The sequence below is a fragment of the Chanos chanos genome, chromosome 7 (assembly GCF_902362185.1).
Source record: "Chanos chanos chromosome 7, fChaCha1.1, whole genome shotgun sequence".
Taxonomy (NCBI): Eukaryota; Metazoa; Chordata; class Actinopteri; order Gonorynchiformes; family Chanidae; genus Chanos; species Chanos chanos.
Genome location: NC_044501.1, coordinates 47,418,085 through 47,444,256, shown reverse-complemented (window position 1 = coordinate 47,444,256; position 26,172 = coordinate 47,418,085). Strand labels below are relative to the sequence as shown.

General features: G+C 43.2%; 1 protein-coding gene across 1 annotated transcript in view; it reads right to left on the bottom strand.

Moving 5' to 3' along the window:
• LOC115817040 (glucosidase 2 subunit beta) overlaps positions 1-26,172 on the bottom strand; it is a 111,584-nt gene that overhangs the window by 26,157 nt on the left and 59,255 nt on the right. The window contains exons 10-11 of the mRNA XM_030780282.1: positions 12,851-12,899; positions 10,548-10,637 (exon numbers count right to left, since the gene is read on the bottom strand). Of these exons, the coding sequence (XP_030636142.1) occupies positions 10,548-10,637; positions 12,851-12,899 (139 nt within the window). The remainder of the gene's footprint in view (positions 1-10,547; positions 10,638-12,850; positions 12,900-26,172) is intronic.

Sequence of the window (26,172 nt, the reverse complement as noted above, 5' to 3'; positions counted from 1 at the left end):
GGTTATATAAATACAGGTAACTGACTACAGGTTATCTGAATACAGGTAACTACCTACTGGTTGTCTGAATACAGGTAATTAACTATAGGTTATCTAAATACAGTTAACTAACAACAGATTATCTAAATACAGGTAGCTAACTACAGGTTATCTAAATACAGGTAACCAAGTTCAGGTTATCCTCAACTTACAGCAGGGCTCTGGTCTGATGACCTTGACAGAGGTCGTATGTATGTGTTATATGAATTGTGCATGAGGCCAGTCACCCAAACCCACTGAGACCCAAACAATAACAAGCCTGTCTGTCTTATGGCCGCACAGCCAAGCGATGTTATCAAAAAGCAGATGGAGCAGTCTTCGTCAGGTGGAGCAGTCTTCGTCAGATGTTATAACCAAACGTCACTACTTGACAGTAATGTCATAAGGTCAATTGGATGGCTGTCGTACGTCTGAGTGTTCATCAGTCACATATGTTATAAGTCAAGGACTTCCGTGTGTCTGACCAGTGTGTGTGTGTGTGTGTGTGTCTGACCAGTGTGGGTGTGTGTGTGTGGTCACAGGTTGAAAGATTGTTTTGCGTTGTGCTGAGACGAGTTTTCTATAAGGTTGCGGTTCACACACATTTCTCTGCCCATGTCCTGATGAAACTTCACTCTGAAAAGCACTAAGCCTGCAGTGGTCCTGATGTCGCTTTGTTTCTGTTGGGCAGTTTATCCAAAAGCAGCGTTTCACCTCTCAGCCACACTGGCAGATCCTGTGTGATATGTGTATACCCAAACTTAATGTAAGAATTGACCATAATTCCTGAATAAACAAAAGAAAAACTTGATGTGTCATCTCACTTATGATTATGATTAGTGTCTGTTTAACTCTTTGAGGAAACAGAAAATGTGTTTTTCTGAGTCAAATAAATCTGCCTTTGTCATTAGACTTTTAGTCTTTTAGTCTTTTTTCAGACTGGAAATGAGATAGAGAAGAAAAAGAGAAGACAGTATTGGCTAAAGTCCCATGGCAGACTGTGTTTTTTTGTTTTTATGCGTTTTAGTTTTATTCTCCACAGGCCAAAGCTTTGAGACTCCAGTCTCCATGAACAGTGTTGACAGAATTTCTTTTCCTCTCAAACAAGGCACCAGACGCGTATAGCCTCTTACAGTTTTCCTGACCTAACAGGGCAGAGAGAGAGAGAGACATAGTCACTGAGTGAGTGAGTGAGAGAGTGAGTGAGAGAGAGAAAGAAAGAGCAGGAGGGGTTCTGCTTTGGAGGAAAAAACAGTTCTCCCACAGATGCACATATCAATTTACATTTGGCAAAGACCAAACCAAATGAACAATCCTACAGGGCACTTTGCTTTGGACAGTCTTCCCACAGGTTTAAAGAGGCAGGTCCCCCTCTCTATCTCCATCTCTCTCTCGCTCTCTCTCCCTCTCTATCTGTCTCGCTCTCCATCTCCACCTCTCTCTGTCTCTATCTCTATCTATCCCTCTCTTTCTGTCTCTATCTCTATTTCTGTCTATATCTCTCTCTCTCTCTCTCTCTGTCTCTTACTCTCTCTCTCTCTTTCTCCTGCTCTATCTCTCTCTCTAGCGGGATGTTCAGAGAGCAGCACTTACACAGACACGGCGAGAAACCAGCCCTGCCTGAGTCACTGTCTACAACCTGACAGTAACTGAACAAAATCACATACAACAGCCAATGTTTGTGTCAGTTTCATGAGGGAAAATGAAACAGCAAATCTTTTTGTCAGGAGGGTCCATATGTCGTATGACGAATTTCGTTTGTCGGGAGGGTCCAGGCCACGCCTCCATAAAACTCCACAGACAAACAAATAAACTGTTTCAGCCACCAGCCTGTGTTTCACACCTCTCCCCCTGCGTGACTCAAACCTGCAGAAGCAGGATGCTTTTTTCCCCCTCTCTCCGCTCAAAGCATTCTTTAAAAAGCAAACGCAAAGAGAGGTGATAATTAGACTCCTCGCCGTATGAGGGGAGTGATCAAAAAATTCTCTCGGTGATGACAGGCACGTAATTAGACTGACAACTCATCGTCACGGTAACACCAATCCCAAGGATTCCGTCGCCTGAACCTTCGTGACATGTCTAATGACATCACAATGGACAGTGTCATGACAACCACGTCAAGGGAAAAGTCCATGATAACAGACTCAGTACTTAATTAATTTTTTATTTATTTATTTTTTTAATTTATTTTTTGCAGAGGCGTCCGGCGCTTTCCTTTTCGAGTTACTGAGTTGCATCATTCAGATTCCCAGTATGTGTTGGCTGTTTAACGTACAAGTGGCCTGTTTCTATATTACGACATACTTTCAGCACAGACACAATATTATGACATCACAATGTCCCACTGCTGCTAGAACACAAGAACACAATTGCTATGCTATACCTCACCTGTCTCATCTTCTCTGGCTTTGGCAGTTGCCTACATGTCGGCCTTTTCTGAGATGAGCAGCTAATCAGTACTAATGCTGAATGTCACGCAATTACTTCAATGACACTTTGCCTGACACAGCCATCAGCGCTACAGGAGTGGGCAGACAACAGCGTTGACATGTCTATAAGACCAGCACGTCAATCAGACCCAAGTACATATGTGCGTATGCATGTATGCACATGTGTGTGTGTGCTTGTGTGTGTGTGTGCGCACGTCTGCTTTTGTGCATGCGTGTGTGCGTGCGTGTGTGTGTGCGCGTGTGTGTGTATTCGTGTGTATGTATGTACGTCTGTGTGTGTGTGCTTGTGTGTGTGTATTCGTGTATTCGTGAGTGTATGCATGTATGTACGTCTGTGTGTGTGCTTGTGTGCATGTGCACATGTGTGTGTGTCTGCGTGTGTGTGTGCCTGTGCGTGAGTGCGCATGTGTGTGTGTGCGTGCACGTGACTGTGTGTGTGTGTGTTTGTGTGTCTGTGTGTGATTCACATTAACTAATAGATGAAATTGGATTTGGTGATTGTTCAGGGTGAATCTGAGCTGCAGTTCCATTCATATTACCAGAGACTTTTCATTAACAATAAGTTTACACTTGGCATCTTTACACTATAAAAAACGGGAAAAGGATTACTCTCACATATTCCTCTCTTCACAGAACACCACCAACAATCCTCCAGACTCTTACGTTATTTATAACAGACATTTCCTGGGGCAATAATGGCTTAAAACCCAAGTATTCCAGCAGCAGACTTCACAATAAACTGCAAAATCTAACAACTCAATTAATTTGAGAACATTATGCAAATTCATTGTCTTGACGGAGGTAGAAGTAAAAGTCTGAGTTTGTACAAACTCTAAATGCAGTAAAGTAACATTTCACCCTCCTGATTCAGACTAGCAGTGCAATATTCCAGTGTATTTTACGACTTCACAAAGTCTGCATAAAACACAGACAGCACAGCATATCATCCACTCTCTGTCCACTGTTAACTAACTCACTATCAGCCTCACAGTAATATCATCCACTCTCTGTTCACTGTTAACTAACTCACTATCAGCCTCACAGTAATATCATCCACTCTCTGTCCACTGTTAACTAACTCACTATCAGCCTCACAGTAATATCATCCACTCTCTGCCCACTGTTAACTAACTCACTATCAGCCTCACAGTAATATCATCCACTCTCTGTCCACTGTTAACTAACTCACTATCAGCCTCACAGTAATATCATCCACTCTCTGTCCACTGTTAACTAACTCACTATCAGCCTCACAGTAATATCATCCACTCTCTGTTCACTGTTAACTAACTCACTATCAGCCTCACAGTAATATCATCCACTCTCTGTCCACTGTTAACTAACTCACTATCAGCCTCACAGTAATATCATCCACTCTCTGCCCACTGTTAACTAACTCACTATCAGCCTCACAGTAATATCATCCACTCTCTGTCCACTGTTAACTAACTCACTATCAGCCTCACAGTAATATCATCCACTCTCTGTTCACTGTTAACTAACTCACTATCAGCCTCACAGTAATATCATCCACTCTCTGTTCACTGTTAACTAACTCACTATCAGCCTCACAGTAATATCATCCACTCTCTGTCCACTGTTAACTAACTCACTATCAGCCTCACAGTAATATCATCCACTCTCTGTCCACTGTTAACTAACTCACTATCAGCCTCACAGTAATATCATCCACTCTCTGTCCACTGTTAACTAACTCACTATCAGCCTCACAGTAATATCATCCACTCTCTGCCCACTGTTAACTAACTCACTATCAGCCTCACAGTAATATCATCCACTCTCTGTCCACTGTTAACTAACTCACTGTCAGCCTCACAGTAATATCATCCACTCTCTGTCCACTGTTAACTAACTCACTATCAGCCTCACAGTAATATCATCCACTCTCTGTTCACTGTTAACTAACTCACTATCAGCCTCACAGTAATATCATCCACTCTCTGTTCACTGTTAACTAACCTACTATCAGCCTCACAGTAATATCATCCACTCTCTGTTCACTGTTAACTAACTCACTATCAGCCTCACAGTAATATCATCCACTCTCTGTTCACTGTTAACTAACTCACTATCAGCCTCACAGTAATATCATCCACTCTCTGTTCACTGTTAACTAACTCACTATCAGCCTCACAGTAATATCATCCACTCTCTGTTCACTGTTAACTAACTCACTATCAGCCTCACAGTAATATCATCCACTCTCTGTTCGCTGTTAACTAACTCACTATCAGCCTCACAGTAATATCATCCACTCTCTGCCCACTGTTAACTAACTCACTATCAGCCTCACAGTAATATCATCCACTCTCTGTCCACTGTTAACTAACTCACTATCAGCCTCACAGTAATATCATCCACTCTCTGTTCACTGTTAACTAACTCACTATCAGCCTCACAGTAATATCATCCACTCTCTGTTCACTGTTAACTAACTCACTATCAGCCTCACAGTAATATCATCCACTCTCTGTCCACTGTTAACTAACTCACTATCAGCCTCACAGTAATATCATCCACTCTCTGCCCACTGTTAACTAACTCACTATCAGCCTCACAGTAATATCATCCACTCTCTGTCCACTGTTAACTAACTCACTATCAGCCTCACAGTAATATCATCCACTCTCTGTTCACTGTTAACTAACTCACTATCAGCCTCACAGTAATATCATCCACTCTCTGCCCACTGTTAACTAACTCACTATCAGCCTCACAGTAATATCATCCACTCTCTGTTCACTGTTAACTAACTCACTATCAGCCTCACAGTAATATCATCCACTCTCTGTTCACTGTTAACTAACCTACTATCAGCCTCACAGTAATATCATCCACTCTCTGTCCACTGTTAACTAACTCACTGTCAGCCTCACAGTAATATCATCCACTCTCTGTTCACTGTTAACTAACTCACTATCAACCTCACAATAATATCATCCACTCTCTGTCCACTGTTAACTAACTCACTATCAGCCTCACAGTAATATCATCCACTCTCTGTTCGCTGTTAACTAACTCACTATCAGCCTCACAGTAATATCATCCACTCTCTGTTCACTGTTAACTAACTCACTATCAGCCTCACAGTAATATCATCCACTCTCTGTTCACTGTTAACTAACTCACTAACAGCCTCACAGTAATATCATCCACTCTCTGTTCACTGTTAACTAACTCACTATCAGCCTCACAATAATATCATCCACTCTCTGTCCACTGTTAACTAACTCACTATCAGCCTCACAGTAATATCATCCACTCTCTGTCCACTGTTAACTAACTCGCTATCAGCCTCACAGTAATATCATCCACTCTCTGTTCACTGTTAACTAACTCACTATCAGCCTCACAGTAATATCATCCACTCTCTGTTCACTGTTAACTAACTCACTATCAGCCTCACAGTAATATCATCCACTCTCTGTTCACTGTTAACTAACTCACTATCAGCCTCACAGTAATATCATCCACTCTCTGTTCACTGTTAACTAACTCACTATCAGCCTCACAGTAATATCATCCACTCTCTGTTCACTGTTAACTAACTCACTATCAGCCTCACAGTAATATCATCCACTCTCTGCCCACTGTTAACTAACTCACTATCAGCCTCACAGTAATATCATCCACTCTCTGTTCACTGTTAACTAACTCACTATCAGCCTCACAGTAATATCATCCACTCTCTGTTCACTGTTAACTAACTCACTATCAGCCTCACAATAATATCATCCACTCTCTGTTCACTGTTAACTAACTCACTATCAGCCTCACAGTAATATCATCCACTCTCTGTCCACTGTTAACCAGCTGACTGTCAGCCTCTCGGTAATATCACTGGTAATGTGCATGGGGAAGGGCTGTCTGCATCCCACACGGTTGGAACAGCAGTCCGTTGCAGGTTCGCTCAGCTGAGGCCTTTGAATAGATGCGAGTTCATTTCAGTCAGCTGTGTGTCTGTGTCATACACCAAGCCATGCTGGGAGACCAAACAGCTTTTGTCTCATGTTATCTGTTTCACAGTGTTCCTGCTGCAGTGTGGAGTTACTGGTTACAGTTTGTGTTCGTTGTTTAAATAAGAGTCTACATGTCTGTTATTAAAAGACAGAAAACATGAAGCTTTTTCCATTTACCTATGCCATGTTAAATTTGACATGATAAACAACGGTCTTCAAGTCTTCAAACGTACAGTATGTTCACGAAATACAGAGAGAAAAGTCAAACAAACATCTTCCGTGTCTACGACCCTGCGAAGCCAGTTCTGACAGTCATGTCAGGTTTATTGTTGAATTCATATCCCATAATAGAAATATTATTATGTTTATCAAAGCAGGACAGAGGTGCCTGGCTGTGAGCCTCTGAAAGCATTTAAGTTTTAATCTTACCATTAATTTTTCTGCTTCAAAGAGAGTGACAAGCAAAACACAGGTCTACCTCTGATCATATCTCTATTTAGAACAAACAAACAAAAAAAGAAAAAAAGAAAAAGCCTTTTGATTATTTACATATTTACTACTGAGGTGATTTGATGAGGATAACACAGCTTTGTAGTTGAAAACAGTTTATATGTTTGTTAATTTCTGTAATTTATAAGTTGTCTAATTGTCTATAACTCCTCTTTTAATCATCCAGTTACAGATACACACACACAAAGACACACACACGCACACACACACACACACACACACACATACAGTCTGAGCAAAAGTAATGACCCTTGTCCATCATGGCGTCTCTGATAAAGGCACTAAGTCTCTTTTCACTGACGCGTCAGCTCTGTTCAACAAACTCTTACATATGCTAACACTCTCCTGTTCTGGAACGTTCTTTTAACCACAGGCCTGTGTATTCTAGTGGTGGTAATAGAGGTCCATGGTTTTTAAATAATTCAACGTTGCCGTGTGAGTTTTGTCAGAGAGAGAGAGGCGTGTGATTGGGTCCCAGTACGACCCCGACAGGCTGGAGGCATCTCCCTGATTTAATACACTTTTCTGCAGAGAAAAAAAAAAAAACGGGAAAAAAAAACAGGGCAATTTAATCAAACGAAAGAGAGTTGGCTTCACAAGGGAGGCCTACGCTGGCAGATTCCTCCTGATGATTAAGAAGTCAAAGCAACAGAGGAGTCGTTCTCTATTATATCAGCTTACATTCTCTGATCTACCATTTTATTAGGATTTTTTTTATCTACGCAGAAAGAAACGTGTGAAGTTTCACACGCTTTGCCGCAGGTCTGTGTGTGTGTGTGTGTGTGTGTGTGTGTGAGTAATATAGCATGACTTTACATCTGTTCTGGCAGATGTTAAAAAAACAAAACAAAACACAGGACTCTTGTTAGACAGTATAGCTAACAGAATAACTAACATGAACAAACGGAAGCAGCATTCCTGAGCTGGATGAAAGCCAAGGAACAAGGACCGCCCTAGCCAGGGAATTCCACTCCCACACCCATGGCAAACAAAACTCAACGTCTGCTTCAATGAGAGTGTGTTGGTTAAATGAGAGTGTGTTGGTTAAATGAGAGTGTGTTGGTTAAATGAGAGTGTTTAGTGAAATCAGAATGTTTAGTTGATTGTTGAGTTGCTGAAAGCCATCGGCATTTGCACTGAACACACATTTGATCAAACGCAAGTGTGTGTTTTACACTGTGTGAGGGCTGTTAACACAGCTTCTATATACACACATGCACACACACACGCGCGCACATACACACACAAGCAAACACACATAGATACATGCACACACGCACACACACACACACACACACACACAGACATGTGGCCCAGCAGGGAGGACGGGTCTAAGGAGTCAACAGGCATCCAAGAACAGCAGGACATCACGAAAGAGAGAGAGAGAAAGAATCAACAGTGAAAATGACTCGAAAGGAGTGAGAAACACCAGTAAGGTTTCATCTCTCTCTCTCTCTCCAGCAGAAAGTACATCTCATTTTACAGACGCCCAGGGTCCCAGCATGGCTCTGGAAATACCACAGACAACGCCACCGACAACAGACACTGCTTTTCACTTCACGGTCTTACACACGGCTCTGGTCCAACAGTGCCCTTTAGACACCTCCGAAATGGACAGACCAGCCCAGCCCAGTCACCCTCTGTTAGACAGCAACTCTGGGCCAAGATGTCTGAGACACAACCAAAGGCTCAGATGCTTCAAAGTACCACCCCCCCCCCCCCCCCCCCCCCCCCCCCCCAAAAAAAAGAGAAAACAGAGGAGAGGAAATCTCACTCACTGCTGGCATTGTTCATCATATTTCATAAACACGCCCAAACCCATCAGATCAGAAACGAGAGAAAAAACTATATATATTCTCTACACGGTCTCACTCATCCTGGAAAGAAAGAGTAGATTAAAAAAACATTAAAGAGAGAGAGAGAGCATCGATTCTTCACACACTGCAGTTAAAGAGGTCAGAACCATTTATACACAGGCATCAGACACACTTACAGAAAACTCTTGGAAATTTTTTTCCTCTCTCTTTCTTACCGCTCTTCATTTTTTCATGAAAGTTCAACCTCCCACTGAGAACTATGGAGGGCAGGAGGCCCGGCACTGAGGAGTGGAGTGTCTACTGAGAGTGGAGACCTCTGGGATACTGGAGGACCATATGACTGTACCAACAGTCACTGTGGGCTATGAGTCAGTCACTGTGGCAAACTATTCTCAACTCAATCTTTGTCTATTAATTTCTTAATTATACTGAATTAAAGTATTTAATCTACTGACAGACAAACCAACAGGATGACATATAGATAGATAGATAGACAGACGGACGGACGGACGGACGGACGGACAGACAGACAGACAGACAGACAGACAGACAGATAGATAGATAGATAGATAGATAGATAGATAGATAGATAGATAGATAGATGGTTGGATGGATGGATGGATGGATGGATAGATAGATAGATAGATAGACAGACAGATAGATAGATGGATAGACAGATAGATAGACAGATAGATAGATAGATAGATAGATAGATAGATAGATAGATAGATAGATAGATAGATAGATAGATAGATAGTTTTGTCCAATGCTGTGCAGCCTCCAACAGTATTGAGTTGTTGTGATGTCATTAGCTGGGACGGTTACCAAGGCAGCATTCTAGAATAGATGTTTTAACATTCTACCATGGAAATCTATGGGATTCCCAAATGACCCTCCACTGTTTTGAAGTATCATTAAGAGACATAGTCGTGGGCGACTCCAGTGTGTTCTGAAGGTTCGTGTCCAGTCTGTCGAGTGTGAGTCTGACAGATGAAGGAGGAGATTCATTTGGAAGTACTCAGGCTAACTGTTAGGTCAGAGTGAACTCTATTCTGCTACTGACTGATACATTGGAACAGACAGTTTTTTTCAGTTCAAATATCATTTCTGTAAAAGAGATAAAGTGACATTTTTATAATTTTGCTGATGTTAAGTGCATAAACATCTCTGTCTGCCCTAGGCTAGTGAGTGTCCCGTGGTAACTGTGTATTTTAGTTTGAATAAATGAATTGAATTAATGAATAAAGTGTTGTTAGCATACCAGAGCTGACATGAATCCATCATATAGTCGTGGCTTTGACTGAGAATCAAACAAAAGTTTGTCAGTTCCTGCTCAGTTAAAATAATAGGCCAGAGGTTCCACTAAATTTCACAATGTTCCACAAAACATTTGACACGCCTGCATAAGCCACTCTGTGAGGAGTTACCCTGTGAGGAGTTACTCTGTGAGGACTTACACTGTGAGGAGTTAGATTGTGAGGAGTTACACTGTGAGGAGTTACTCGGTGAGGAGTTACTCTGTGAAGAATCAGTGTTGTCCGCACAGGAGTGAGGGAGTAGATTAAACACAGACAAGCTGGGTGTGACTCAGTTAAACACAGCGACAAACAGGACACCATAAGCTGATCCTCAGCGTTATAGGGATGTGGAAAGCCATGCAATTTAGTATGAAAATGGTCAAATGTGTAAAGTGTGATTTTTAAAGACGCGTCTTCTGTGAAGCACATCAGCTGATTATGAAGAACAGAGGAGAAGAATCAGGAAACACTCACTCGTAAACTTGTGTCTGTAAACATCGGCTGAGCAGAAAAACAAACTCCCTGTCAGGACCGTAGTCTATGGACAGAATCTCCTCCATGTCTCTGCAAATGAAGGAGAGTGAGTGAGGACACATTAACCCAGTCTGATTGGCTAATGTTACAGTCATATAATTGCACTAAGATTATAGGTATTGCAAATTACAAGAGATATCACACATTTAAGGTCCACACAGTGACTCTAAAAAACCCAAACTGACTATTTAAGGTTCACACACTGACTCTAAAAAACCCAAACTGACTATTTAAGGTTCACACACTGACTCTAAAAAAACCAAACTAACTATTTAAGGTTCACACACTGACTCTAAAAAACAGACTATTTAAGGTTCACACAATGACTCTAAAGAAAACCAAACTGACTATTTAAGATTCACACAATGACTCTAAAAAAACCAAACCGACTATTTAAGATCCACACATTGACTCTAAAAAACCCAAACTGACTATTTAAGGTCCACACAATGACTCTGAAAAACCCAAACTGACGGTGTAATATGAAAGGTGGTGCTGATGGATGTTTCTGAGAGTACGGCAGATGGGAGGAGACCACAGACAGATGGCTGAGCTGTATCACTGTCGGACTGAGGGTTCAGGGCAGTGGTTTTACTGGCTGATATCCACCGAACACTTAAGACTGTCTCACACAGCAGCACTGTCACATTCTCACAGTCAGGAGAATTTCGCCATCTGCTCACAAACTGCGCTAGTTGTCTCACACACACAGGTACGCACGCAGGCGCACACATGCACTCGCATGCGGGCACGCGCACATGCATATGTACACGCACAGACGCATACACAGTCACACACACATCTGCATGTATGCATGCATGCACATGCTCATACCCAAACACATACACATGTACACGCACCCTCATGCATGCACGCATGCACATACACATACACGCATGCACACATACACATACATACACATATACATGCACAAACACACACACACACACACACACACACACGTACAGAGGCAAGTACAAGCATGTTCAGGGTCAGAAAACAGCATGTGTGCATGTCTGTGTGTGTGTGTGTGTGTGTGTGTGTGTGTGTGTGTGTGTGCGCATGTGTGCATGTGTGTGTGTGTGTGTGTCTGAGTGTGTGTGTGTGTGTGTGTGAGTGTGTGTGTGTATGTGTGTATGTGTTTATTAGCTCAACCGATCACCTCTGTATTTCTCATTGGGTGTGCTCCTCCTTGTCAGAGATATTACTCATACAGACACACACACACTCACACTCACACACACACACACACACACACACACACACACACACACAGATTCTGTGGTGACCTTTCTCTTCGAGACGGCCCTGTGTCAGCCTTTTCCTCTGATCACTCAGTAATGAACAGAGAGCTGGTCTGGTCTTCAACCTACAGCATCCATCACCCCCCCCCTCCCTCCTCCCCACCCCCATAAACCCACCCCCCCCCCCCCCCCCCGCACTCCCAGCCCCCTCTCTCCCATACTCTATACAGACTACATCACACCAAATCAAAGTCTGTGAAGCATTTGCTTTAGAAACAAAAAACAGTAACAGATCACGGGCGTTTTAAATCAGTTCATGGTTTAAAAAAATAACAGGCTTGTAAGTGAGAGAATCTTTGATTTGCAGTTTCCTGTGGGTGCCAGGCTGAGGTGAATTTTCCACGTGTGAACAGAAAGCTCAAATATGCTAGAAAAAAAAACTCAGGGTGTTCGTAACGTAAGCAGAAACCACTGATGCATGCTGGGTAAGCAGCAGTTGCATTCATTTTAGCTCATTAAAATACGCTGAGGGTGTAACAGAGTGGAACTCATTAGCCCAGCCTCTCAGACACACTGACCGCACCCGCAATGCAAGGGCTATTTTAAGGCCCACTTACCTCACCACGCCTACTGTGAGAGTGTGTGTGTGCATGTGCGTGTGTGTGTGTGTGTGCGTGTGTGAGCATAAGTGTGTTTGTAAGTGTGTGGCAGGTGGAGTGGGGGGAAGAGCAAATGTCCTCTGGTCCTTTAAATGACACGGGAAAGGACGGACACACACACACACACACACACACACACACACACATATATGTATGCACACACACACACACACACACACACACACACACAAACCCACGCACACACACACACATATATATATATATGTATACACACACACACACACACATACACACATATACACATACATGTGCTTTTGGAGAAGAACTGTCCCAGTGAAAAGGCACAGCGGGCCATAGGCAGATGTGGGGTGAGATGTACCTGATCTCCATTTGAGCTGTTTCATAAGCTTCTTCCACTTTCTTCAACTCTGCCACAAACAACAAAGAAACAAAATATTCTTATTTACAACAGCAGCAACTACAACAACAACAACAACAACAATAATAATAATATTCATGGTAGTAGTAATAATAATAATAACAACAACAACAATAATAATAATCATGGTAATAATAATAACAACAACAATAATAATAATAATAATAATAATAATAAAAATAATAATAACAACAACAACAACAACAATAATAATAATCATGGTAATAATAATAACAACAACAACAATAATAATAATCATGGTAATAATAACAATAACAACAACAACAATAATAATAATAATCATGGTAATAATAAAAATAATAATAATAATAATAATTTTAAAAATAATAATAATAATAATCATGGTAATAATAATGATAATAATGATAATAATAATAATCATCATCATCATAATAATAATAATAAGAGGAAGAGGAGGAGAGAGGCAAAAACACATAAGAGGTAAAAACACATAAAGAAGTTGTGGGATGAAAAAGGTCGTTAGTATTTAGCAGTTTGTCTTAGTTTTTGCCTGCTGGTGAGACATTTTCTTTTGAGGATGAAACATAAAAAAAAAAAAGAATAACAACACAGGTTGCTATGGCGAGAATGGTTTACGAGTTCGTTTTTCTCAGCAGGAGATAAATTCTTCAGACCAAAGGAAACGGAGATGGTGTCTCCTGTTTCGACAAAGACTTTATCACATTAACACAGTAATGGAGCCGGGGGAGAAATGAAATAAATAAATAAATAAAAACGAACGCAATGAAGAGATGAGGGCAAATGAATTCCTAACACCATGTGTTGGTTACATTCTAATTTACAAGGTGTATAATTTAATTAAAATGATGTGGAAATATTTCCTCTGTGAAATAAACCACTCCACTGTCGGCAACGTGCAGACTGGTTATCATAAACATTCACACACCAGCAGTACAACCCAGTTACCACACATACCGATTTCTCAGACTGACCTCAGATCAGATTAACAAGTGTAACAATCATTGATATGATATGATATGATATGATATATGATATGATATATGATATATGATATATGATATGCTATATGATATGATATGATATGATATGATATGATATATGATGCAGCAGGACACAACAGGAGTGATGGATGAAGAATCAGTCAAACTGAGCAGAGAACGAGAAAAAAGAAAAGAGAGAAGAAAGGGAGAGAGAGGAGAGAGGGGGGAGATGGGTTTTAATTATGTGTGTTACATGTGTGTTGGTGATGGTGGTGGTGATGATGGCAGTGCCAGTCCAGAGGGTGGCAATGCCAGCCTTGCCAGGGCCCTTACACTCCGATCACCTTCAGGGCCCAAACACACACATACATCCCTCAGTCTCCACACACCTGTACAGAACTCAGTCTGCATGGACCTGTACGGCATATCAAATGCCAAAACCTATGGCCTGTCCTCACATGTTAGTGTGTGCATGTGTGTGTGTGTGTGTGAGAGGGAGAGAGAGAGAGAAAGAGAGTATTTTAGTATTTTTAGGACAGTACCTTCAAATACAGTAAATTGGGAAATTGGGTGTGCTAGCAGTAGATCTGTAAGGTCTCATGGTATCAGAACCAAGGAATAGCTGAATACACACACAGAGACCTCCTATAGGCAAGTCATCCATCCACATAAACAGGGCCCAGTGTAGAGGGCATACACAGGCCAGACAGGGGTGGGGTGAGAGGGAGGGAGAGAGAGAGAGCGACCAAAGGGGAACTGCTCTGGGGTTTTGATACGGTGCTGGTTTACAATGACATTGTTTGTAACCTCAGGACTAAAGGGTCAGTTATTTCTTCAACCAATAAAGCGGATAAAATAACCAAAAACCAGACACGAATGAGCTATGAAGTTACGGTATGAAGTCAGAATTACTCACAAGTGCACTGGTAAAAAATCAAGATGTTTTTGTTGAAAAAGAGTAAAAAGTGGATGGAGTTGAGGGAGAAAGTTGGTGCGGTCTATCAGTTTTCAACTGTAAGAATGTTCAGTTTAGCATCTGAAAATGAGCAATCTGACCCAATCTGAAAATGAGCAATCTGACCCAATCTGAAAATGACCAATCTGAGCCAATCTGAAAATGACCAATCTGAGCCAATCTGAGCCAATCTGAAAATCACCAATCTGACCCAATCTGAAAATGACCAATCTGAGCCAATCTGACCCAATCTGAAAATGACCAATCTGAGCCACAGAGTGGAATGCATCAAATCCCAACTACAGAGCTGACTAAAGGTGAATACATGACAGTAGCGATAAGATATAAAACTATTTATAACCTTTTAAAACATTTGAATATGCCAGATCCTGACGCGATCCATTCTCACTGTCTGTATCTATGTAAGGAGACCAAGGTTAGTCCTTATAAAGACAGTCACCTCACTCTGTGGAAAACTGCTCTGTCTGCAGAGGTGTTTTAAGGTCAGAACATGTTGGCAAAGAGATGAAAAGAAAAGAAAAGAAAAGAAAAGAAAAGAAAAGAAAAAAGATCAGTCAGAGGCTTGCTTCGGTTAATGGATGACAGGAACTGTCAGCAGAGACAACCTTGTAACAGTTTTGTAACCAAGTCTGTGATGCTTAAGAATGCAGCTGTTACACAACACAGTTAGACCTCTCCCTGTGTCTGACAACTCCCTCACCAACACAGTCAGACCTCTCCCTGTGTCTGACACCTCCCTCACCAACACAGTCAGACCTCTCACTGTGACTGACACCTCCCTCACCAACACAGTCAGACCTCTCACTGTGCCTGACACCTCCCTCACCAACACAGTTAGACCTCTCCCTGTGTCCGACACCTCCCTCACCAACACAGTTAGACCTCTCCCTGTGTCTGACACCTCCCTCACCAACACAGTTAGACCTCTCCCTGTGTTTGACACCTCCCTCACCAACACAGTTAGACCTCTCCCTGTGTCTGACACCTCCCTCACCAACACAGTTAGACCTCTCCCTGTGTCTGACATATAACTCACTAACAGTTATATACCTTCTCCTCCGTCTGACACCTCCCTAACCAAGCTTATTTTGACCTCAGTGACAACACCATAAATGATCCCTGGTTGGTGATTTGAAGGCAGTGAAAAGTGCTAACCTTAGAAAGAGCCACTCAATCAGTCTTTCAGCAGAAAGACACACTCCTCTCTCCCACACACAGAAGCACAAACACACTCCTCCCCCTCTCTCTCTCTCTGTCCTTCTCCTCTCATATGAGATACACACACAATCATAAAAGAGAACAGAGCTGGCTAACGCCTTCACTCCCCCTCTCCCTCTCTCTCTCCCCCTCTCCCTCTCTCTCTCTCTCGGTGGAGCAGACTAAACTATAGGTTTGACTGATGTCCTAATAAGATGTTTATGGCAGGTGGCTGAGCCAATGACACAGCTCTTTTCTGTTTACACACAAACAAGAGCAGCATGAGGAAAAACACACATACACACGCACACACGAGACCCTCTCGGATGCAAACCAGACACTGCCAAAAACGCACTACTGCTTCAGCAGCATGGACAGTGTTTAATTAAATCTGATAGACACATGCTACGTCTGTATGGCAGTGGCAAAGGGAGACAGAGGAGGTGCACTGACAGCAGCACGGTAGAGTTTGAGAGTACTGGCTGATACCAAGTGCAGATTCCAGTACTTACTGGGGAACTGGGGTCAGTTCTGGAGGATGAACAAAGCACTGTAGTTGCTCAAAGTTTCAGGTTTATTCAAGTTTATTTAGAACCCAACATCACTGTTTAAAGTCTCAACGGGCTTTACATGCCCACAACACAGGACGAAGAAAATATCTGTTATGTAATATGTTCTTCTTCTTCTTCTTATTATTATTATCATTATCATAATTAAACAGTCAGGCTAACTGATAATAAACAGTCGAGCTAACTGATAACAGTCAGGCTAACTGATAATAAACAGTCAGGCTAACGGATATTAAACAGTCAGGCTAACTGATATTAAACAGTCGAGCTAACTGACAATAAACAGTCTGGCTAACGGATAATAAAAAGTCAGGCTAACGGATAATAAACAGTCAGGCTAACTGATATTAAACAGTCGGGCTAACTGATAATAAACAGTCGGGCTAACGGATATTAAACAGTCAGGCTAAGTGATATTAAACTGTCGGGCTAACTGACAATAAACAGTCAGGCTAACGGATAATAAACAGTCAGGCTAACGGATGATAAACAGTCGGGCTAACGGATATTAAACAGTCGGGCTAACTGATAATAAAAAGTCTGGCTAACTGATAATAAACAGTCAGGCTAACGGATAATAAAAAGTCAGGCTGACTGATATTAAACAGTCTGGCTAACGGATATTAAACAGTCAGGCTAACTGATAATAAACAGTCTGGCTAACGGATAATAAACAGTCAGGCTAACTGATATTAAACAGTCGGGCTAACTGACAATAAACAGTCAGGCTAACGGATAATAAAAAGTCAGGCTAACTGATAATAAACATAGGGCAGCTGATCTAGCCTGGCTGGGTGAACATCCCTGGTTCGAATCCCTGAGCTGTAAAGCTCTTAATGTTCTTGTCCAGACTGACCCATAACTGTGTTGCTGGAGAACCTTTAACTCAAGGGCTCATCAACTGAACCTCACTGAACCCCACAGCAGAACATTGGGCCCAGGGAACCGCAGATTCCATCACATTTCTCAGCACCCACTCTGGAGATCCAAACATCAACCCTTCAGTTCTGGAGATCCAAACAAACACCAAGCCTTCAGTTCTGGAGATCCAAACAAACACCAACCCTTCAGTTCTGGGGATCCAAACACCAACCCTTCAGTTCTGGGGATCCAAACACCAACCCTTCAGTTCTGGGGATCCAAACACCAAAACCATTCAGTTCTAGAGATCCAAACATCAAGCCTTCGGTTCCCAGGCAGTCACAGTCATGTGGGAACTACCTCCCACCCGTGACAAACACAAACCTATGCACAGACAGAAACCTGCATGAAGGCAAACCCACTCCATCCAAACTTTTCTCCTCCAGTGACCACTACACTGGACCTCTGGGAGAATGTTGACCAAGGTGAACGCAGACTAGTTTGAAAGGGAACATTTTATCTCAAAAGCTGGGTCTCATGTTCTATTTGGAAGAGTCCAGAAAAAAGAAAATCCTGAGAAGCTGATGGGCAGAAGCCGTGGTGGGTGCTCCCCAAGGCACAGGGAGGGTTTTGCTATTACTGTTCTCCTTGTGCAGTGAAAATATGGAGCGTTTTCACTGTTAGCTGCCAAACGCTGATAGCAGCGGGGAGCTGAGGAATTCTATTTTATAACAGTGTTCCGGAGGATGCACGTGGCTAGAGCAGCGTCTCAGAGACTGACTGTCAGAGAAAGGTAACGGAATGAAACCAGGACTTAATTCTTCTCACACTGGTAGAGCAGGGTGAAAAAAAACCCATCTTTTTAATGTTATGTCTGCACCTACAAAAGCAACTTTAAAGAGGGCGTTTTCATGTTTCCCCACAGGCTGTGAGAATGAAGTTTGAAGACACTCACATTAGCTCTCATATTCAAGTTCTTTTTCAATTCCAGTGTCTCCCCCTGTATGCAGCCGTGAGAGTGCTAATTGTTAGCATACTGAAACTCTGCTATCACAGACGATTTAATACATCAAACCTTCATATATAGAGTGTGGTTTAAAGGCAAGAAGACAGTGTTGAAAAGGTTAAGGAACTTAGGTGAAGACTTTTTTCAGCACACGCATGGCAATTCTTTCTGTACGTCTTTAACAGTTAAAAACAGACACAGAGAAACACCTCAACTTTCCTCCAGCTACGAACTCACACTCAGCAGGAGGGGAAAAAAAACTCATGACTTACATGATAGATGAAGAGACGTGTGATTCTAAAAAGAGAAAGGGAGAGAAAAAGAGAAAACAAGGACAAGAAAAACAGAAGAGGCAGAGGGAGAAAAAGAAAGAGAAGGGCAGATGTATAAAAGGAGAACAGAGCAAGAGAGAGAGAGTGAGAGACAGAGAGAGAGAGAGAGACAGAGAGAGAGAGAGAGAGATGGATGTGAGAGAGGAAAAACAGACAGCCAGCGCTGGTGTGTAAGAGAGATGTTAGCGTCTTTTGTAACTGTGGACGTGGACATTTTGGTGTGCCTATGGTGTATCTGAGCGAGTGAAAGAAAGAGAGAGTGAAAGAGAAAGAGACAAACAGAGAGAGAAAGAGAGAGAGAGACAGAGAGAGAGAGAGAGAGACAGAGAGAGAGGGAGAGACAGAGAGACAGAGAGAGAGAGAGAGAGAAAGAGAGACAGAGAGAGAGAGAGAGAGAGAGAGAGAAAGAGAGAGAGAGAGACAGAGAGAGAGAGATGGCTTAAACATCATGTTGAACACACTCACTGCCTTGTTGAACCAATGTGACCGCGTGAGCCCAATTACATTTGAAGCACACATTGCTCTGGACGAGGTCAGAGGTCACACTGATTGCTGGCGGACTGCGACAGGGCAGGCAACCGTATGCTGAACCTTCCAGATAATTTCACAAACCGTTAATTAACAGCCCCCTGATGAGCTGCCATGCATTGGATACAACTGGCCAGGCCAGGGAAAAGCTGCAGATGATTGGCCTGCCCGGGGTAAAGCTGCATATGATTGGCTGGCCAAATGTAAAGGTGCGTGCGATTGGTCTGCCCAGTGTGAAGAGGGAGCGTAGATAACCGCTGGCTGTTTTGCTTTGAGAGCATAGCTAAGAGATTTGGCTTAAGACATGTCAGTGCAGTGTTTTTTATGGTTTGCAGAATAATTACAGCCACCATAACATTTCATCAGATAAAACAGTGAGAGAAAAAGAGACACCATCAAATCACTCCATGTGTTCCATCAGACCAACCTGTGGACTGAGGTTTATTTATCTTGTCTCTTGTCTTAATGTGTCTTAAGGTGTACATTTATCTTATCTCTGTTTTCTCACAGAGACCAAAACACTCTTTCCCACCTCCAGAGCTCCGACCTTCCCGGCGCTGCTCGATGTGAAATTGATCAGGAGTGGACAAGAATTTCTACCACTGATGTTCTGCGCCTGGATTAACTCAGACACATGTGTTGGGCTGGAAGCTTTGAAAAGCTGTATTATTCTCACAGATGAAAAGCAGAAGCTTGAGTTGTACAGAGCAGGTTTGCCATTGAAAAGCACGCAGCTTTGTATTTCAGAACCATGGACAGCAACACCATCTCCTAACTGTGCACTAAACCATAGCTGCAGTACCAGAGACAAGAGAGCTTTTAGTGACATGCTTAGATGTTTTTACAAGAAAGTCAGCACCATAGACAGAGTCAGTCTTACAGTAAACCAGGCTAGTGCTACACCATGCAGCACCATGGACAGCACCTCTTCAGCTACACTGCACCATGCAACCATTAAGGTGACTCATAAATTGCTTCTCTGACTGAGAATGTGCTGACACTGTGTGTGGAAACTGAGGTCAGACGACACAGCTATACAGGCTGGAGCAGGCATTGCTTTAATAAAATACTATTGTCTAACGCTACTGTCTACCATTTAACACTAAAACTCCATACACTGCACCATAGAGCTGAAGAAGCTTTGAGAAGTTACTGGCCTTCAGCAGACAGACAAACCGAGACCAGGGCTTCGTGTGGATCTGAATAAAACTCTTCTGGATACAGAAGGAGAGTTGACAAAGCCAGTGATAGTCTGAGGCAGAATCGTGTCCCTGTTTCCGTGGTGAAGTCATTGCTCATAGCATGATGCTACATGCTACGCTAACGGGTTGGGGTGGAGGGTGGTGGTTGGGGGGGGGGTTATCATGAGTGGCCTCCACAGCTGCACAGACTCCGTCAGTGACTCAGAGAGCCTTCTCTTTCACACACACACACCCCCAAGGCCAGGAAAGATCGACAGCCATCAAAAACTCCCACAGAGAAAAAGAGAGCGAAAAAGAGAGAAAGAGCCACTCCTGTGTTTCCCGCTAGCTGAATGAGGAAGAGAGAGAGAGTGAGAAAGAGAGAGAGCGTGTGTGTCATGCAGAGACGGAGAGATACAGGAGAAGAAGAGGAGAAAAAAAAAACCCTTGAGTCGAGCACTTGATTTAGAGAGGCAGCAGCTGCTTCTGCTGGGGTGAGAACCGCCCCCCCCCCCCCACACCCCCACCCAACCCCCACCCCCACCTCTCTTTCTCAGTTACACCCTTCTTTCTTCGACCTTCGTTTTTGGCATTGACACTGGTGGAGACCACGATAAGCCCTCTGGGTGTCAGATGTGTTCTGGAGTGTGTGTGTGCATCTTGTGTGTTATGTGTGCGCGTAATGGTGAGGGGGTAATGCTGGACATTGACTGCCAGCCTGACTCTAACCTTCCCTCAGGCATTCTGATCTTTACACACACACACACACACACACACACACACTTCATCGTTCCTCACACCACGTCTTCCTCATTAAGAGGAAAAAGGCTCAATGCTGTACCGTTCTCACGCGATGTTCGACAACGCCATCACACCCTCTCAACCGCAAGGGGCAAAATCAAACATCTTCACAGCATCATCAATGCAGTCATCACACAAGCTCAGACCTTCCCTGACCAGCACACACACAACACACACACACACACACATCACACCACATCACTCAATCAGAACTACAGCACAACACACACACATCTCTCACTCAGGACCAAATGACACTGAGCTTGTCTGACTGAATTCAAAGACAAACAGTACATCTGATACCAGTTTCGAGCATTTAACTGAGAGAGACGCGTGTTTAATGCACATACAGTGCATATGAATAGAAGGTGCAGATACACAAAGATGAAAAGATACCATTTTGCTCCTTGTGCTAATGAGTCTGCAGGACAAATCTATCAGACCTCGCTGCAGACCAGAGGCTGAAGAGCAGCTAAAAGGTGTCATCTCCAGGCTGTAAAAGTCTTTAAATAAATCTTGCCTCTAGAGGCAACATCACCAAAATAGCGTGGACACATGTCTCCCTCTCTCTCTCCCTCTCTCTCTCTCTCTCTCTCCCCCCTCAAACCCTAATGGCAATTATTTAGATGTCTGCCTGCTAATTATAATGGGAACTGACAGGTGCCTAAAAGCGTTGGAGAGGAGAGAGGCAGGCAGGATTGGACGTTGGCTGCTCACGGCCACACAGGAAGATTAATGGATCTGTTGTTGTCTCTGTCTCTGCTTCATGTCTGGCCGTGACACTTCGGGTCAGAACCGGGGTGGAGGGAGGCACGTGATGCTAGAGAGTTGGGACTGGTTTACTCGGGTTTTTGTCACCAGTTTGGGACGATGATGGGAACGCAAAGAAGACCAGCACTCTGAGTGGAGATGTGACCGCATTGACCAGTCTGTAGGCATGTAGGCTGGACTGTCAGAGAGTCAAGCTGAGGAGGTTGTTTTCAAATCTGAGGATCTTTCAATCTGTTTTTTTTTTTTAATCTCTCTTCCTTTTTTTCTTTCCGACTCCCAGCAAGAGGATTCTCTCCATCCAAAGAGATGTGCCTCCCTCATCCTCTCACATCTCCTTCACTCCTGTTCTAACCCCCAGTTTCATTTAGCTCAAATCAAATATAACAAGCCAACATAACCAAAGCCAGAGGGCCTGTCTCACTCACACACACACACACACACACACACACAGAGAGAGAGAGAGAGAGAGAGAAAGAGAGAGGGAAAGAGGGAGAGACATGCAGAGACAGAAGGAGAAAGATGGGGAGTTAGGGTAAAAGCATATATCAGGGCTTTAAACGGAGGCATGTGTCTAATGAATTATTCATAATCTCTGAATGAGAAGACTCCCTGGGCACAGCCTAGCTCCACCCCCGGGTAAGAGAGATGATTTCCACTGGTTAGTCTTACTGATGGAATCTACTGCCAGCAGCAAATGGAGGCATGTGTGTGTGTGTGTGTGTGTGGGACGCCCTGTGTGTGTTTACATCATTGTGTAAATATGTGTGCACATGCATCTAAAGCCTGGATTTCCTAAGAAAGTCAATAAAAATAAATAATAAAGAAATACACAAACATGGCGTTTCCTATTAGCGGCTGATGTGCTAAAGATGAAGTAGTAATCGATAAGAGCCCTGAACTCCTTCATTTCCATTAATCCTGGCGCTGTGAAAATGACGCCTGCTTGCCCTCTGCTCAGTCTGATCCTCATGTAGACCGACTGTAAGTAAAACCAGACAGGAAAATGATTCAGGAGAACTTTGAGTAAAGGCGAAGCAGCAGGTTTTCACACACACACACACACACACACACACACACACACACACACACACACACACTCACCGCTGAAACATCAGAGCCGCACAAAAGAGTGAACAGGACCAAAATGTGCCTGATAAGGTCGCAGCAGTTAAGAGAGTAGAGAGACTTATATTATTGTTTTAAATGATTCATAATGAAATGAATTATTGTAATAAGTTTGAGTACAGCGATGCGGTTGATACAGCAGGAGAAGCCGTTACGCCTGTCTCTTTTCCATAAGAGAAAAACTCTGAAATAAGTTACACCTGTAATAATTACCACCAGGCTCAGTCAATCCCAGCAAAAGCCTCTCTACACAACACATGCTCTGTCTCTTACCTCTCCTTTATTTAAAGAGAGACAGAGAGGGGGAGAGAGGGAGAGAGAGAGAGAGAGAGAGAGAGAGAGAGAGAGAGGGGGGAGAGAGGGAGAGAGGGGGAGAGAGGGAGAGAGAGAGAGAGAGAGAGAGAGAGAGGGGGAGAGAGAGAGAGAGAGAGACAGAGATTACACTTTGCCTAACACAAACACATCCCCAGATGGTTTAAATCTTTTCTGTGAGGCAGAGGAGTTGGGTGCCATTCGCACACAGCGAGGTGCGAGAGGAGAACACACACACACACACACACACACACACACTCCGGTGGAGGCGTACACACGTGCACACATATATATAAACCTTGGCAAAGACATACACAAAAAAACACTTTCGCACAGACGCAGACACATACGTAAAGACAGAAATACACACACACACACACACACACACACACACATCTGGTTGACTAAATCTTTGTTTCTATCTCATACACTCTCCCTGTTCCCTCAGTGGGAAGCTGGTGTTAGCATGCTAAACCACTCATCTCAGCCAACAGCACTCATCCAATCCGTGTCCTGAAGGCTGTGTTAAGGCAGCAGTGTGAAGGTGGAAAGTTGAGAAGATGAACAACTGGTAAATCTTTTCTTTAAAATTTCATTCAATACCTGTTTTCACCCTTCAGAGTCTACAGTGGACATGTAACCGTGGTAATGTTTGTGGATTGAAATCAGTCCTGTAGCTGGAGGAAACGCTTTGACAGGTGTAGTCACTCTGAGCCCTAATGATGTGGAACAGTGAGTTAATGAGTGTTAATTGTGAGGTTTTTTTAGACACTAACATGATATGACAGTCACATGACATACAGTACACACACACACTCAAACCCATAAACACAAACACACACACAAAACCACACTAACGCATACACCCACACACACCTACACAAACAAACACATACACCCACACACACATGCACGCACACACATGCACACACACACTTACACACACACACAAACACAAAAGCGTAAAAGCAGCATAAACACATGACCGTTCAACTGGCCTGAGGTGTGATGTTACACCCGTGCTAAATGTGTAACTGTGATTGAAATCTGGAAAACCTCTCCCTCTCCCTCTCTCTCTCTCACTCGGAGGGATTTTGTTGACACACTGATCTGTGTCATTGGCGTAGAGGAGACTATCTGAGACATGTCAGGAACGCCGTGTATCCGCGTTGTCCTTGGGAATGTGGAGTATGGGCAAATAAGAACATGTCCTCTCTGTTCTGCGACTGGGGACCAGAGCCGCATTCCCTGTCAAAGTCACTGTGCAAATAAAACTGTCTTTAAAACAAAAAAAAGGCCAGCTCTGTAGGCATGCTGTTCAAACACGGCACCAGCACAGAAACAAAGCATCACGTCCTCACCTGATACCTTACAATCCTCTCACAAATGTGTGTGTGTGTTTTTTTTATTTCAGCTCAGTTTCAGAGTGCTCAGATGGAAGCGTTCACTGGTGAGTGCGAACGCGGCCATATTAACTTGACAAAGAGTTATCCCTCTGGGTCACATCAGCTCTGTCTGGGATCACTTGTTTGTGTGACAGTCAATTACTTCATTACAAAGCCGTCTGTCTGTCAACTCTAACTAACAAAGAGATTTAGGTTCCACCACAGAACACTTCAATTTCATCACCTTTTTTCATGGGTGGGTACTAACCTTCTCAAAGATCTAAGAGAAACACACACACTCACACACACACTCACACACACACGCACAATCTGTGAAACAGCGCAGTATGACTGGGATGTTTGTAAATGGCGACTGTTTGCTGTCTAAGTCCTGTGCTAAACACCTTTGGAAGTCACTCACTGTTTACAAGCATGTGTTGCACTGACATTAACGGATGAAGAGTTACTGCTGTGGATCTTTCCAGTGAGACCTCAGACCAGAGCTGAGGCACACAGATGTAATGTGATCCTGTATCAGATACAGAAAGCTTACCATTAAAAGCACACAGCTTGATTGACACAACCTTTGGTTTATTACATGGCAAAAGTCAGCAGCACACACACACACACATACATACAAACTCTCTCTGACTGTGAAGGAGAGTGTAAGAGAACACAACTGACTCTGTTACAGGAGGAGGTAAAAACCCAACCAGCATCCAGAGTTAACATAAACAAGTGCGTGCACACACACACACACACACACACACACACACACACACACACAAGCATGCACGCACACACACACACTCACACACACACACACACACACGCATGCACGCACACACACACACTCACACACACACACACACACACGCATGCACGCACACACACACGCATGCACGCACGCACACACACACACACACACACACACACACACACACACACACACTGTGCTGTGTAATGTCTTTGGACAGCTTAATATTGGCACATCATTGTGTGCAGCCACTGTCAGTGAGGCACAACCACCAAAGGCACTATGGGATTGTGCATAATCCAATTACATTAGAGGGAAATGTGGCTCATTTAAGTCAGCTGAACAGGAGACAAGCCTGTAATGAAAACAGCCTAAGTGTTGTTGTCTAAAGGCTTGATTTTTTATGGATAAAATGCCATTTGCATGGCTGTGTGTGTAGCTGGCAGCAGATACACTCTCTCATACTAAAGAATCTTAG